Source organism: Branchiostoma floridae, chromosome 2 (genome assembly GCF_000003815.2).
Source record: "Branchiostoma floridae strain S238N-H82 chromosome 2, Bfl_VNyyK, whole genome shotgun sequence".
NCBI lineage: Eukaryota > Metazoa > Chordata > Leptocardii > Amphioxiformes > Branchiostomatidae > Branchiostoma > Branchiostoma floridae.
The window spans coordinates 27,690,320-27,706,261 of NC_049980.1; the positions used below are offsets into that span (position 1 = coordinate 27,690,320).

Sequence of the window (15,942 nt, forward strand, 5' to 3'; positions counted from 1 at the left end):
ATTGCTCTATATAAAATATTGCAATATAATAATTTCTTCCGTACAGCAATGAACAAATCATCTACCCGACATAACGTCTTATGTCAAGATGCCAATTAAGGTGGCTAGATAGATAGCAATGCTAAAGATGATTGTTAAAATATGTGGTGACCTATTCAACTTTACAGAGCCTTAAGCCGGAATTTAATTCTATTCGTAGACGTAAAGGCATAGTTTGAATATGTTCATATGTTCATGAATAGAATGTTCTTGGCTGCCACATTGATCCATGTGTGATATTTGATTGCCCCACATACCCAAGCCGCGGTATGCTCTGCAAATCGTCCTAGTCAGCGTCCGACCGGACCACATCACCCTATGACCTATATCTGCTATATGGGTCATTTCTGGTGGCTTCCTAGGCACTTATATGCACAGGGACACTCCTCTGTCCCTGTAATCGGCACCCAACCAATGACACGCCTTCCTGACCAAGAGATTGATAGGACGTGGTTACACCGATGAACTTAAACAAACTTTGAAGCCTACAAGTATTTAACCGCATGTATAGCTCAGAATCCACTGCTTACAACTCCGTGGTAAGACTGCCCTGTTCGAAGCCCACAAGAGCACAGCATGGCGACCCAGGCAATCCAAACTCTGCACGATGCCAAGATGACCCGAGCTGCTGAGAAGAAACAGCTCTCCGTCCTGAACGGCCGCTTTGCCTCCTACATCGAGAAGGTGCAGGCCCTGAACCAGAGCAATGCCGCCCTGGAGAGTCAGCTGCAGGCCGTCCAGGCCAAAGCATCTCCCGTAGACAAGGCGAAGTACGAGGGGATGCTGAGTGCGCTGCGCGCTCAGGTGGACGGGCTGTCTCAGCAGAAGGCTCAGGTGGAAGCTGAAAGGAACAGCTGGCAGTCGCAGGCGGAGGAATGGCAGGGGAAGTACGTTGATGATATGTTATTGCTGCTTTCATATGATCTTGTGAAAACTGCTTTCTATACCCCCTTCTTACCTCGGTCTCGTCGCGCTCTCTCTGCGACCTCAAATTGGTAAAAGCGCAGTGAGAGCGCGGTGGGATCGCAATTGACGCCATGGTTGCCATCATCTCCGTAACTGGGTTAAAAAATATCGCAGTGAGAGCGCGGAGGACGGCGAGCCAACGATGTGTGCAGAAAGATTACCAAGAGAGCGCGCAGCGAGCACAACATGTCTCAACAGTGGTTTATAATAATAAGTACCATTTTAACTAGAACGGCGCTCTCACCGCTTTCTCTGAACTCTCCCCTGTGGTTAGTGAAGAAGTATATTCGACACAGAGAGAACCTGGAGAAATGTTCAAAATGTGCCGATGTACAAACAGAGATGGAATAACCAAGGTTTAAAAGCAAAGGCTTACCATTTCTCAACTTATTCTTGGACATGATGATATTAAAATCTCTTGTTCTTTAACTGTACATTTGAATTTTTGAATTCCTATTTTCAATAGGTCGAAGTGTTTCAGTGTTCTATGATTTTCACAAATACGCGCTCTGTTGGTGCTCACAGCGCTCACTGCGCGCTCTCTTGGCGTTCATCGTTAAATCGCCGTCCTTGGCGCTCTCACGGCGACTGTTTTTACCCGGCGTAATTTCAAAACGGCGAACTGTACGATCATTCAATTTGCAGGGACTGACATGGTCATCAAGTTTTATAATTCCGAAATCTTTATGACGTAAAATAACGTAATTATGATTTTTTGGGGCCAAAACGGGGAATTCCCATAATACTTAAATATTTCACACAAAAAAACTTCACAAGAAAGGTTTCTCATCAATATATGAGTGTTATAAGTCTTCTGTTGCCACAAGCTGACGCAACGACGTCTAAATGATGTCATAAAATGACATCATCTGTATTTTAGCTACCCGCCATCTTGGATAGCGGAAATGGGATATTAGTAAAGTTACATGTCATCAATGTTAACTCCCTCCTTATGTTATGTTATGGTAGCTCCTACAAAAACTTAGTTTGCTTGTGAATTGGTGACAGTAAAGCATAGTTAAACAATTTGGGTATATCAAATTCATTAAACATGCATTTTTTCTGATTAATAGGTGCGAAGAGCAGTATACGGTGCGCTCAGGGCTGAAGGCCGAAATCGAGAGGAACAAAACGGTTAGTCTTCGTCCATTAGTTCTTTTGATAGAGTAAGAAATTTAAAAAAAATCTGTGCCCTCTTAGATTAACCTGTTACCTTTCAAACATGGAAAGTGGCACTTTAAGTCGTCTTATGTCTGATTGAATACAAATAACGAGGATCCGTTTGATTGACGTTATAGTTGCACGAGTGCAACATTGTAACGAAAAACGTAAAGTTGACAGTCTGTTCCTTCAGTTATGAAGTGGGGGAACCGTAGCTTCTACACCAAATGTAACAATTAAAGATTCGTTACCGCCATACAGCCCGCAATATAATAATTTTTGTACTTGAGTAACTGCTTTTGGGCGTATCTTCCGACCTTGATGTCAAACCTTCTATGACGTAACAGACCTTAATGTTTTAGGAACTGGCAATCATCAACGCTGCTCGTTCGGGCTTCGAGAGCAGGCTGGTGGCCGCGCAGAAAGAGATCGAGGCCGTGAATACGACTCACTCTGCGGTAAGCACGTCCGTCTGCCTGTCTGTCTGTCTGTCTGTGATGCAAATTATTGATGTATGGCTCATTTTTTTTGAAATGTATTAATTGCTGTCGACTGCCTTTACGACTTGATCAGGAGCAAATTATAGGGAACATTACTGGTCCCTTCTGTTTTCTACAACGTGATATTTTACACAAGACTCACCACAATATTCATATTGGTTGATCGCCTGGACGTTTATTATAGCCATTGGTGGGATTTCACCCCCTAAAAATGGCTGTTGTCTGAGAAGACACAAAGAATTTGAATAGTAAACAAAACTGTAACAATTCAGTTCCCAAACTGCTTGTTCGGCAGGTGTAGCCAGCTACCCAGCCCTCTAATAGATCACGTCAGACCGCTACTGTCACTGATCTTGGAAGCTGTGTGAGGTTGTTTATGCCTGTCTCCAAATCAGATAACAAACGTTCCCACCGCCAGTACGGTGGTTGTCACGGTTATATCATCCACGTATAAGACTAGAGATTGCCGTTTTTGTGACGTTTTGTGGTTTTCTGGCTTTCTAAAGAAAGAAGAAAGGGTCTTTGACTGCCATTTGTATCCCACATTGCTTAACTTAACAATATGTTGTGCAGAAGTTACTGTAACAAACGTTACCATTGTTAGATGCTTTCTAAACTCTCTATCTGACCTGGTTAAAAAATGTTGCCCACTTTTCAAATGTCTCTAGGGATGTCAACTCATATCTAAATGATGTAACAAATTGTGTTAATCATATAGAAGAAAAAAAGGGTAAATTTATCTGTTTTAACAAAAGTTACCGTAACGTTTGTTACCTGCCATGTAATACATAACCAATCGGTAAGAAGAAATAAGTTTGGCTATTTTGGCATATTTGGATATGGTTGAAAGAGGAATTTTCCTGAAGAATCAAGTAGGTTTTACTGAAAAATAAGCCAAATTATGTTAAAAAATTTGCCATTCTTTACATTTCACTGAGGAAGAGTGGCAAAAATAAAAAAAACAAGTGTAAGTCATTGCTTCTAAAAAAACGGAGTATATCAAATCCGTTCCTTGTCAAATGATCAAGCTATGCATCGACGACTTCTTTAATCAGTAGTCAGACTGTAACCGAAATACCTTTCCAAGCACTAGCCATTTTTAGTAATAAAATACAGCATGAAGTTTGCTCCGTAAATGATACATTATCTTATGTATGATACGTTATATATTACACAATGAATATCAATAGAAATATACTCTTGGAAATAACACATAAACCTTGAACAAACCTGTTAACTGTTGTTGCATTTTACAGGAGATAGCAGCTATGCGGGGAGAGTTGGCCCAGACTGTGACTGCGATAGAGGCGAAGCAGGCGGCTGTGACTGGACCGGACCTCAGCGACACCCTGAGGGAGATCCGTGAGCAGTACGAGGTGGTCGGCCAGGCGAACAGGCAGGACGCTGAGGCGAAGTACAGGGCGAAGGTGAGAACAGATAACACCTATCCGGAATTGTTGTGTTTGAAATGTAGTTATTTTGTAACGTTACCTCTAATAGTTAAAAAAAAGATCGAGAAACTTAAACTCGTACCTTCAACCAAGGGAACGAGCTAGACATGCAGACGTTATGTTTGGCCATTTTGTATAGTTAAGTGTGGCCGGTCATGCAAATATGCCAGTTTATACAGGTTGATTATGTTGATTTACATGTATGTAGATGTCTATTAGAAAAATGGCGTCTACGAGTTAAATCATAATTGGCCAACTGCACATACTATATTTAAATGATTCAATACGATACCATGTTACCAGATTAGCTTTGCCGATGAAGTACAACATGTTATTACTTGTGGTTGCTGCTATGTGACAGTTTGTATTTCTAACCTAAGTTTGCGGAGATAGCCCTGCAACGGCAGAAAGACAGCGATGCTCTGGCAGCCGCCAGGGCAGAAGTGGCTGAGTTCCAAAAGAAGGTTGACACCCTGAGGGCCGAGGCCGAGTCTATCAGGAGCAAGGTGAGTGGGTTGCCAGTAGGAGCTGGCTGTTTGGGTAAAATGTGTTCGTAAAATTTGTCAAGCCAAAGAGCACGAATAGTAACAATCATTGGGACTCCGTGATCACATGCACTGGTACATCGTAGCAAATTTAGATTGAGTGTATTTAACTGCTATCTTTTGAACAAATCGAATTTATCATAAATATACTCTGTTCTAATCCATTTGTTCCTATTTCATCGTGGCAATTCCCTGCTGTAGTCATCGCAAGGCAAACTCATACATAATCTCTAAAATGGACCTGTTCTCTTGTATCTGTAACAGAACATCGCCATGGAAGACGGCATGAACCAAACTGAGATCCGCATACAGAAGGAGATGGAATCGTACAGGCAGGCCATCGCCAAACGCGAGGCGCAGATCGAACAGATGAAGCTGGAGATTGCACAACATCTCACCAACTACCAGGAGCTGATGAACGTCAAGATGGCGCTCGACATCGAGATAGCCGCTTACAGGAAGCTGTTGGAGGGCGAGGAGATCAGGTACAGGCAGAATTTCTCCATGTTTTATGTTCCTATGCAGCAGGCCTACATTGTACTTATTCCTAGCCCATACAAAACTTACGGCAACTTTTTATAACTATTTGGCACGTGAAACGGGAAGATAAAATGAATATTTCGCATGATTCCATTCTATAGCTCAATTGTCTTGATTTTGTTAAAGCCATTTATAATTCATATCTATCTTATTTCGTTTGTAATTCTTTAACGATTTGTTAGTCGTAATTCACAACATTACTGGGTAGGTAGACAATTCAAGTAAAGACGGATGATTTTTACCTTTTCAAGTGCCATCGCGAAAAAAGCAAAACGCAATAATTGTCTGATTTAAGCAAATCTGCATGTGTTTTCCCTGTATAGTTCGTTCTGTTTTTTAAATTATTATTTATTATTCATCATTAATCTTTATTTTTTGTTGCGTCCCATAGGCTGGCCGGTCAGGCTTAGACGCCTCAGCCGATTCAGCCTGCCCAGACCCCCGAGCCAGAGGCAACATCACCTCAGTAAAATATTCGGCCACGCAATAGGAGAATGTTAGGACGTAAAACATGATTTCATTGCGAGTATGAAATAGATTTGATAGATGTGACCATCAACGCCAAAAATATCAACCAAGGAACCGTCCAAGGCAGAAGAAAGGGGCAATAGCAACATAAAGGATGGGAGGATAATATCAGAGAATGGACAGGCATGAGCCAATATGTTACATTAAGAAATGCAGAAAATAGGGAAGGGTTGGGAAACTGGTTCTTCCGTAACTACACACTAGGTTGGCGAACAGCTACGTACACAGTAAATGATAGATGTGAAGGCACTGAGCACCACATTTACGTCACGTTATTAGTGCACCTTGATCGGAAAGTACTGTGGCATATGTGTTAAATATAGAAGCATCGTACGTAATAAAAGAAGAAGATCAAACTTAAAGAATTATTTTCTGAATGGTTCATTGCTCGTGTTTCCTTCTTCAAAACGTAGATTCCTTTTCTTTTCTTTTCCATGTGTTTTTCATGTCATTATCAGAAGCTGGTAACCACAGATAGCTAGAATCTGTAGCCGTTAGCCAACAATGATATCATTCGACATGTCCATATCCAGGACCATCCTCCCGTCTCTAGGTGACAGGTAGTGGGACTTGACGGCAATCAACTGGCCTTTATCTTTGTTGATTGGTACGCCAGTCATTGCAGGCAAGCTGCCGCCAGCGGTAACCTGCCTCGTTGGCCTAATACATGACGGAATATGAACTAACGAGGACGTAAAGTTTCATTACTATTGGTATTCTTTCGCTTAGCATACTGCAGTGAAACAATGGCAATTTCCGAAAATACTACAAGATAATAGAAACGTATTAGAACTAAATAAATAAATAGATACAACTATATTCAGGCAATCCTTTAACAGTGAATATCACTGATTACTTATCTACGCGAAAAAGCCAAATGACGTACAGAGACAAAGCTGAAGTACAGTATTTAAGGCGATGACATAGATTTTAAGTAAAGCATGTTAAACCCTATTCAGACCTATTCAGTCTTTTTTGTCATCCTTGTCAGGCCTTTGGAAGCCCACCTCTTTAAACTCCTGCAACTCTTTAACGGCTATACTATAACGAAATAATGATAGAAGATTTCGAGAAGTCTGACGTAAGATGACGTGATTATGACGTCATCAAATTTAATGTATTGGCTTGAACCATTAAAGATGGGTATTCCAAGAAAACTTCAAGCTATGCTACAACAATGAAACTGCAAGTACGGATTAGAGAATAATAATGTTTCTTACGACTTATGTTGCCAATAGCAAAATCAATGACGTCAAAATGACGTAATAAAATGACGTCTTCCATATCTAAGTTACCAGTTGGGCACCGCCATCTTCTAGCCACCACCTTGAATTTAAAATTAAAAAAAAAACTTTTTTCTTCAGAAAATAATAGCAAAAAAAAAAATTGAAATGGACTAAATCTGTTTATTTAAATATTTTTGAGAGACAAATACCTGGTAATGAGCTAAATATTGTTGACCAGGTCATATGGTTCGCAATCTTGGATTTAGGCCGATTACTTCATCAAAAAAGGATAATACATTCATATTTTATAATGACAAATAATGTAGATAACATAAGATTTCATTTATGTTATGAAATAGCAGTAATATGGCAAATGAAAATTATATACAATGTTAGAATCAAAATAAGACATTTTTGTCAAAATGCCTATCAACAAACGATTGACAGTCTCTATAAAATCGTTGTCAACTAAAAGTCAGGAAAATTCATTCAATATGGTGCCTTCAACTTAAGCTGTTCTGGCGTTATACGACATGAAAATAGGCACAGGCCTTAACCTTATCCAGACTGGGGGGTGGCTAAAAGCGCCAGCGCCAACTATGAAGTTGTATACCTCTCAAACGGCTTGTGCTAGAACAGCCAAACTTGGTGACTTTTTCTAGAGTATTGTTGGCAACGATTTACAAAAACTTGTTTCTATGGTAACGGGTTTCTGAAAGGGATTTACGAAAATTAATAATTTTGGTTTAAAGAATGGGATTTTAAGATTTTTTGCTGAAATATACGTCTTTTTATATACCTTAAATATCTAACATATCTTAGTGTGATATCTATAATCAAATATTGATAAATTATGCTAATTTGATGACGTAATTGGTCAAAATCCAAGATGACTGACAATATCATGAAGAAAACTATAACCAGCTTTTTTTCACTCGGATTTCATCACTACTTGGCATTTTCTTAAAGAAAACATTCATGTGAACGTTTTCAGCCCATTTTTATGGGATTTTGGCGTTATATGTTGAAAAAAAGGTTCACGAGAAAACCAGGCAAAACCAGGCAGAGGTCGAAAGATAGGGGTCAGCCAAATCCACTTATATTTTGTATGTGGGGTAGGTGGGTAGACCTTCACCAACCGTACAATTAAGACTTCTCAGGTATCTTAAATTTTTGAGTTCTGAGATCCCCCTTAGTGACCCTAAAAATCAAGACATTTTGAGCTGAAATTTGGCAAAATTCTGATCACTAACCTGGTAACATTAGAAACAGTATTCTATTTTGATTTCCAGATGCCCTAAGTACAGCAGTTTCTTATTGCAAAGTCTGGGGCCTCGGCATTGTTTTATAGATATAATAACGGGTGTTAAGAGTTTTGTTGTCTTTTTTCAGTCAAACCTTACCTATTTAATACTTAAATTTTGACGTCAAGGATTCCGGGTTTAATTTCTGGCGCTGTGTAAACTTTTCACCTTCTAGTTTCATTTAACACTCAACGATGAAGCTTTATGCTTCGTCCTCGGTTTGTGGTGGCGGCGTTCTCATGGCGATGAGGCAAATTTGCCAACGCAGCGGAAGCGCCGTGAGAGCGCCGTCAGGTAGAATGGGGGCACAACGTCCGGCAGAGCAGCACAGTTAAGTTTTGCTTGATGATTTAGACTTTTTGTCTGCATCATGCTTAGCGAACTTTAAATGATCGAAATCCTTTAATCTTAAATTAATAAATCGTTGCTAAGGCTGTTGCTAAGGAGGTTTCAGATCGCACTTAACAACAACTTCAATGCATAGAAATTACTTTTTCTGTAGTGTTTTGCTGTACTGACCTCAGTAGAAGTGTAAGGAAAAGTGCTATAATGTTTAACGTTTAGCAGACGCAGAAACAAGTGTCCTTTCTGTCAGAATCTTGTTGCAACAAAACTGATGCTCAGGCCATTGGTACGGGGGTATTCAGTCATGTTTCAAGCAAAGGAAAGCAAAGAGTCGAAGTTTCCTGTTACATGATTTTACTCCTGTCATCTCCTATATCATGTATTACTGTTGAAATAATAATTGATTGGAAATGCTAATTTCTACATGGAGATATAAGAATACCCGAAAAGGAATTGATTTTACACATTTTTATTTTTGCTCTTTTACGTCATTCAGTAGATACTTACTACATCACTGCGTATATGTAGTATGTCGCATACAATAAAGAATACTCGTGGAAAGGACTACATCATGCATGTTGAAAATTTATCTACAAACAAGGCGATGTAATAAAGATCAAGGACAAGGCTATTCTGTGATGAGTACAAGTGTATTGTACTTTGTCACCGATACAGTATAAAGCGCGAACTGCAGAATAAGGTGTATGCAATACGATATTCCCTCTATACCTGGATGACTTAATTTTCGTCGTGACCGCACGCCTGACCTCACGGCTGAATGGTGATCTCAGAACTGCTGACCTCAGGACGGCTTTAGAACTGAAGTGCCTGTCATATGGGTAGAGTTATGAAATAATCATAATAATAAGTTGAAACATATAATAACTACGCTTTCAGTTGTTCCGTGTTTTAAGATAAAGATTTCTTTTAATGATGTGAAACGCAGAAGAAATCCGCAGAAAATAACAATATTTGATGCTGTAAAGTAATTCAGTAATTTTTCATAGTCAATATTGCCACATGACTTATCTGAGCAACTTTTCCTGAAGAAAAACACTGGGATGGTGGAAAATCATCTAATCTTTGTGTCAAAAAACTATAAACTAATCCTTATCAGAAACATTTTATTAACCCTCAAGCACCCGACCTTTTTTTGCGACTAAAATGACCGAGTGGGTCCAAACGGACCCCAAAATGTTTTGTTCATAAAATCTCAGTACCATTTCTTATCGGCGACCATTGTATATACATTGCTTTGTCAATTAAATTGGAAGATTTTGAGATGTTAAGATGTTGCTAATTCCAACTCATTATCATAATTTATGCAAAAGTTCATAAGGACCACGTTTTGCACTAAACCAATTCCGACCAGATAGGTGAATTTTGAGGCCCTCAGCAATATTTATGTCGCATAACTCATGCACGGCTAGAGCTAAAGCTTCGAAACCTGGTAATTTATCACGAAATATTGTTCGCAAAAGTTTTTGGTCAATAAAGTAAGTTTATCATCTTCCGCGGTTGCCATGGTAACCATATTCTAAGAGGCATATTTTTGCCAAAATTCGACAATTTCAATTTAAACAAGGTTTTCTTGGTAAACTACACCTGTTTTCTGACAAAAATTAAATTCTATGAAATTCAATGTAATTTTTATGACTTAAAATCTATAAATTATGCTAATTTCATGACGTCATTGTTAAAAATCCAAGATGGCCGCCCTGATTAGGTAAATGGCGTCATAATGTCGCCACATTACATGTTAATGACACAGAAATTTCTGTTAGGATTAAGGTTTACATTCTTATTATCGTCTAAAAGTTTGGTAGTTATACTAAATGTGGTTAAGGAGTTAGCTTCCAAAGTTTGCTTCAAAAACTGCACATTTTTGCCGGGGTCTGTTTGGACCCCAGACGGACTGAACACAAACTTTCTTTATAATTTCCACATTATTGTACCAATCTTTGCGAAAACTTAGCAGAAGACATATTGACTGAAAAAGTCACGGAGTGATTTTTTATTCAGATAAGAAATGTTCAAATGACACTTCAAAATGTACGCCTGGGGTCCAAAAGGACCCCACTCGGGTGTTTGAGGTTTATAAAAGCATCCTCACCCCAGTTCCTCCCTCCAGCAGCTTCCTGTAGGCCGCTATCTCCACGTCCAGCGACATCTTGATGTTCATCAGCTCCTGGTACTCCACGCTGTGCTGGGTCATCTCCCCCCTCATCCTCTCGATCTGCCGCTCCAGTTCGGCAATAGCGACCTTATACTCCGCAATCTCCCTCAGTCGGCGGGCCTCTGTTTCCGCCATGGTCGACTCCAGCGAACCTGACTATTATAAAAACAGGTAAGAAAATACATTAAATACTAGTAACATCTACTAACATATACTCCACTCTGTATAAACGTGTATAAAGACATTTCAAAAGCAACATGCCCCATCTGGTGTGCAGTATGGGGCAGGTGGCTGCACTGTAGATCACTCACACTGTTATTCAATATTAACAAATATAACAAAGTACATGACAGTGCCACATTGTTCTCATCTCTCCAAAGCAAATAGAGAAATAATCGTTAAATCGTCACATCGTTATTTTTTCTTTTGCAGTTTCATAATTGCCTCACGTTGGTTTCTAATGTGGAATTCAAGCATTTTTGTCAATGGACAATATTATCGTTAAAAATGTGAAGGTTATTGCCTTTCGCAATTTTGAGTTTCTTCGTCAGATTTTCATATGCTTAGGACAGCACACTATATCTTAAATATACTGTATGTTATATATGTATGTCTATCACTGCATGCCACCACTATATCACGTTGGTTACTAGTTCTTTTATATGGTAGCCAGTATTATAATAAGACGATGATCCAACCTTGCTCCTTAGTGCCTCCGTCTCGCCGGTGATGGACTGTAGAGTCACCTTCAGGTTGGTCAGCTCGGACCGGAGGGCGAGCAGAGCCTCGTTATCCGCCTCCCGCTGCCGGGACAGCTCGCTGAACTAAGTGTTGAAACAAATTCAACTTTAGCTTGTTTTTGTTCTATGTGTGCATCGTTGTTTCTTTGTATATCTGTTGTTTCTGACTTCATGTTACATCATACATGTGAGCTGGTGTGTTACGCCGAAGGGCGTTTGTACAAGCAATATAGATACAAATGCGGATACAGACACCGGCGTCAAGCCTAGTTACTCTGTGACACTGGAGGGTAACCTCCAGTAACAGAGTATTGTAATCACTTTGTGCGTTGAGTGTTCGCACCTATATCTCTATGTTCCGTAGGCCGCAATCGCATGTGGATTGGCATGTCGTCTGTACTCGGTTGGGAAATGATGCACGTTATTTTTTTTCGCCGTACTTAGCTGAAAACTATAACCAGCTTATTTTCACTCGGATTTCATCACTACTTGGTATTCTTACCGAAAACATGTGAACATTTTCAGTCCATTTTCATGGGGTTTTAGTGTTATATGTTGAAAAAATGTACGTTTAAGAATAATAATCCAAAATGGCGGATAGCTAAACTACAGATGATGTCATTTCAAAAAATTGATGACGTCATTTTGACATCGTTGCGTCGACCTTTGACAACAGAAGTATTATTAACACTTGAATATTGATAAGAAACCTTTTTTAGTAATTTTGTGTATTTAGGTATGATGGGAATCACCCGTTTGATGACGTCATAATTACGTCATATAACGTCATAATGATATAAGAATTTATTGCAGTATGAAACTTGACGAGCATATCGCCCCCCTGCAAATTTGGTGATCGTACAGTAAGCAGTTTTGAAAATACGAAGGGGGGGGGGGGCGAATAAGCACCCCACACCCCCACCCACCCCGGCCAGGGAATGCCCCAAAAGCCCAGTCTGGATAAGGTTAATTTCGTAAAACAGATTTCTACTAGGGAAAAATACCAAAGAAAAAACACCAACAAACGAGCGATTCATTTCTCGTTTTCAACGTATATTGGTATATTTCCTATATCCGTACTCTGATGAATAAGGTCGTTTTTTTAAAAGGCCGTTTAAATTAAGATAACACAAAACCCAACATATGTTTGCAGTGCCAGTGGGTAAAACATTCCATCTCTTCTCACCTTGACCTTGTACTTGGCCTCGGCCTCCTCCCTGTTGGCTTGGCCCATGATCTCGTACTGCAGGCGGATCTCACTCAGCGTCTCGCTCAGGTCTGGGCCAGCGAAGAATGGCGTCTCCGTCTCAGCTATGGCCACGGCCTCGTTCAGCTGGCTCTGCACCCACCTTGTCTCCTGTATGGGAAACACATCAATTGCATATTGAGAAACGAGAGGACCATATACAGTTTACACACTGCGTGAAATAAAAGTTTAAGTGGGAACTCTTCAATGATTTGGTAGTATTTTTGCAACGGAAAGCTATTTCGAAAGGTACATTCTTTTTTCGTTAGTGAACATGTACCAGGAAGAAGAGCTTAAAAATTCACGAGGTTTCTAACGCTATAAAGACATATTTACCTCATCATAGACCTTCTTTAGGAACTCAATCTCCTCCTGTGCTGTGGTCAGCCTGTTTTCCACTCCAACACGCTCCACAGTCGCCGCACCCACCTCCTGAAACGGTAATTCAAACATCTTGTATGATTTATATAATACTCCAAACTAAAGCTATAAATCGGATATGTTTACCGCATATCAGCACCATGGAGATCTAATGGAACGACAAACACACCTTCTTGACCGATGCAAGCTCAGCCCTCCTTGCTGCATTTGCAGTAGTCTCGGCCTCGCATCTGTCAGGAATCGAAGTGAATAGAAACTTTGAATTGTATGTTAATTCACAATTCGACATGTTCTACTCTGATGATACCTTTCATTCCACTTTTAGCTATGAATTGCTATTTAGATAAATCAATAAACATTTTCTTGATTTCTTTTTATTTCGTTTTAAAGTATTATTCCTGACTTACTTCGCCTGCCACTCCTCGGCCTGTGCCTGCCAGCTGGCCCTCTCGGCCTCCTGCTGAGTCGTCTCCTGGGTGAGCTGGTCCACCAGCGCGCGCAGCTCCGCCAGCTCCGTCTCGTACACCACCGTGATGTTCGTCTCCTCGCTCCGACTCGCCTCCTCGATCCGGATCTGGGTCGTCAGCTTGGTGTTGCGCTCCTGCAGGGACCGCACCTTCTCGATGTAGCTGGCAAAGCGGTCGTTCAGGACCACCAGCTCTCTCTTCTCGCCGCTGCGGGTCACCCTGGCGTCAGCGAGGGTCTGCACCGCCCCATCGGTGGCGTGGTAATACTTTCCGCCGCCGACTCCAGCTCGTGATTTGGTGGCCATGGCGTGTCTTCAGAGATTCCTGTCCAGACCGTCTAGGCGATATGTTCTGGTGCCAGAGTTCTGGTTCTTTACAGTTTTATCATGGTCCACGCCGTCACCTCCTGCCAATTATTTCCTTGGCCAACGAAGCTCGCTATTGGTGAACTGCATCGTTTCAGATTATAGAAACCCATTGGTTCCTGGTTTCAGCGAGGTTTACCAAGGACATAGCCGACCTCAATGTGTCAGCGTATCACATGTTCATGACCTGATTTTTCATCAAATGGCTTCAAATAGAAAGTGCGTTGTGTAATAACAAATTCCATAGTATGTAGGGCAATCAAATGTTTGAGAAAAAAAATCTTGAAGCTTGTCAAGACGAATATTTGCTAGAAGTGTACTGGAATTATTTTATATGTCTAAAACAAATATGATTTTTAAACAGTTTATCTACACACACTGTGTTCGTATGAGTTTATGGATTTTACAGTAAGTCTGTATTCGTAAACTTGACTGCCTATTTTACATGACGAAACTAGGTTGGAATGCGATGCTTGGAAATAACAGGTCGTTAGTATTTAGGGCAACCAAATGTTTGATTTAAACCACGGAGACACCATCTTCAGCAAAGTGTGCACGATTATTTTTGCACCACGTTTCGTTTGCTGCATATTATTTTGTCGGAATTTGGTAATTAGGCCACAACAACTAAATTTTATGGTTGGCATCAGCGCGTACATTAATTTTCGCCTGATTTGAAAAACAAAGCAAAGAAACATGCCGCAAATGGACAAATATGCCATAAATGTATATCGGCTCTGTCGTGATAAACCCTGTGTGGTCAACTCTAAAGTACAGCTAGTGATACAAAAGAATTCTTAAAATTCTACTCACAAAACAATATCCAGCCACTGGATCAAAAACGTTTTTACAATGATCTAAAGTTTTATCAATTCACTTTTTTAAAGCTGTTTCAGTGACAAATGGGCATCATTAGATAAAGAACTGTTGGATACATAAGTAAGTGTATGAGGCAGGTAATGTATGGTATTCAAGAGTACAAATACCCCTAAGTTTTGGCTTTAAGTCAGTTAAGTTATTCGTCATTCTGTCACTGATTGAACCCTGTGTTCGAGTAGGCAGACTTTATTCGCAGACCATCAGGGATTAAGAAATCAACTTGCAATTTCTTTTGTTTTATGGCATGTGTAGACAGTCTATAAGGTGTTCAATCGCATACAAATATCCAGTGTAGATGTTACGCGTGATGGTATGACAAACTTTTTTCAGGATTTTTTCTAGTTAACTTACAGTCTGTGTTCACATACAAATATTCAATATGTTCTACGTCTCTTCGCGAGTTGAAAAGGATTCTGAAAGACCCGTCACACCCGTGTCAAGTCTTCAACCAACTGAGGAACCACGATATGAACTGAGACATAGAAACCGGTATAAGCTGCCAGTCAGCCGCACGGAGAGGCACAGGAACTCGTTTGTGGCGAGGGCAGCGAGACACTTACTAGACTAAGTCTTATGTATACATGTTGTTTTGATGTTGTTGTGTCGGAATGTACGTCGTGAAGTTCGAAGATATTTTAACTGATATACGAAATGGTTTTAAAAATGTACTCCACCTATCTTCTGATTTTAATTGCCAGTGAATTTGCAGTTTTAACTTGTTAAAATTTATTTGTACAATCGGCACAATTCAGTCTGAATTTTTGACTGCCAAGTTCGATTAGATAAAGGTTTGATTTGATTTGAATATAATTGCTACAGTTCTAGACTTGATGGATACACAGCTACCAGGACAGGTAATAATGTTGGCTACAGGAATAAAATATCCGTTGCTTGTAATTTCACGTTTTGCCCCCTCGATTATTGTGTTGTAAGGTTATTGATCTCAAAATTTGAAAATTTAGGAATCTTGTTTTTTCTGCACGTTTTGTTTTTTCCACTAAATTTGGAGTCAATGGGGAATGCCGTCCATAAAGTTTACTTGCTGTGGCCTTATATAGACACACTTGTTTCTTTAACACCATC

General features: G+C 40.1%; 2 protein-coding genes across 3 annotated transcripts in view; one reads left to right on the plus strand and one right to left on the minus strand.

Moving 5' to 3' along the window:
* LOC118432811 (non-neuronal cytoplasmic intermediate filament protein-like) overlaps positions 1-13,997 on the minus strand; it is a 21,223-nt gene extending 7,226 nt beyond the window's left edge. Inside the window, exons 1-6 of one of the 2 annotated variants that reach the window (XM_035844449.1) lie at positions 13,556-13,997; positions 13,318-13,378; positions 13,104-13,199; positions 12,708-12,878; positions 11,480-11,605; positions 10,719-10,937 (exon numbers count right to left, since the gene is read on the minus strand). In XM_035844449.1, the coding sequence (XP_035700342.1) occupies positions 10,719-10,937; positions 11,480-11,605; positions 12,708-12,878; positions 13,104-13,199; positions 13,318-13,378; positions 13,556-13,920 (1,038 nt within the window). In that variant the 5' untranslated portion in view covers positions 13,921-13,997. The remainder of the gene's footprint in view (positions 1-10,718; positions 10,938-11,479; positions 11,606-12,707; positions 12,879-13,103; positions 13,200-13,317; positions 13,379-13,555) is intronic. The other variant, XM_035844442.1, reaches the window with a different exon arrangement.
* LOC118403038 (non-neuronal cytoplasmic intermediate filament protein-like) lies at positions 545-6,030 on the plus strand. Its single transcript, XM_035801478.1, has 7 exons — positions 545-926; positions 2,079-2,139; positions 2,529-2,624; positions 3,923-4,093; positions 4,498-4,623; positions 4,927-5,147; positions 5,594-6,030. The coding sequence occupies exons 1-7, from the start codon at positions 616-618 to the stop codon at positions 5,610-5,612; spliced, it is 1,005 nt and encodes a 334-aa protein (XP_035657371.1). The 5' UTR covers positions 545-615; the 3' UTR covers positions 5,613-6,030.
* Positions 13,998-15,942: the final 1,945 nt, after the last annotated feature.

Bases quoted from the DNA above. Each gene is read 5' to 3' on its own strand.
- LOC118403038 (XM_035801478.1), top strand. From the start codon at position 616: ATGGCGACCCAGGCAATCCAAACTCTGCACGATGCCAAGATGACCCGA. The intron at 2,140-2,528 runs GTTAGTCTTCGT...TTAATGTTTTAG, and splicing joins AAATCGAGAGGAACAAAACG to GAACTGGCAATCATCAACGC. The intron at 4,624-4,926 runs GTGAGTGGGTTG...TATCTGTAACAG, and splicing joins CCGAGTCTATCAGGAGCAAG to AACATCGCCATGGAAGACGG.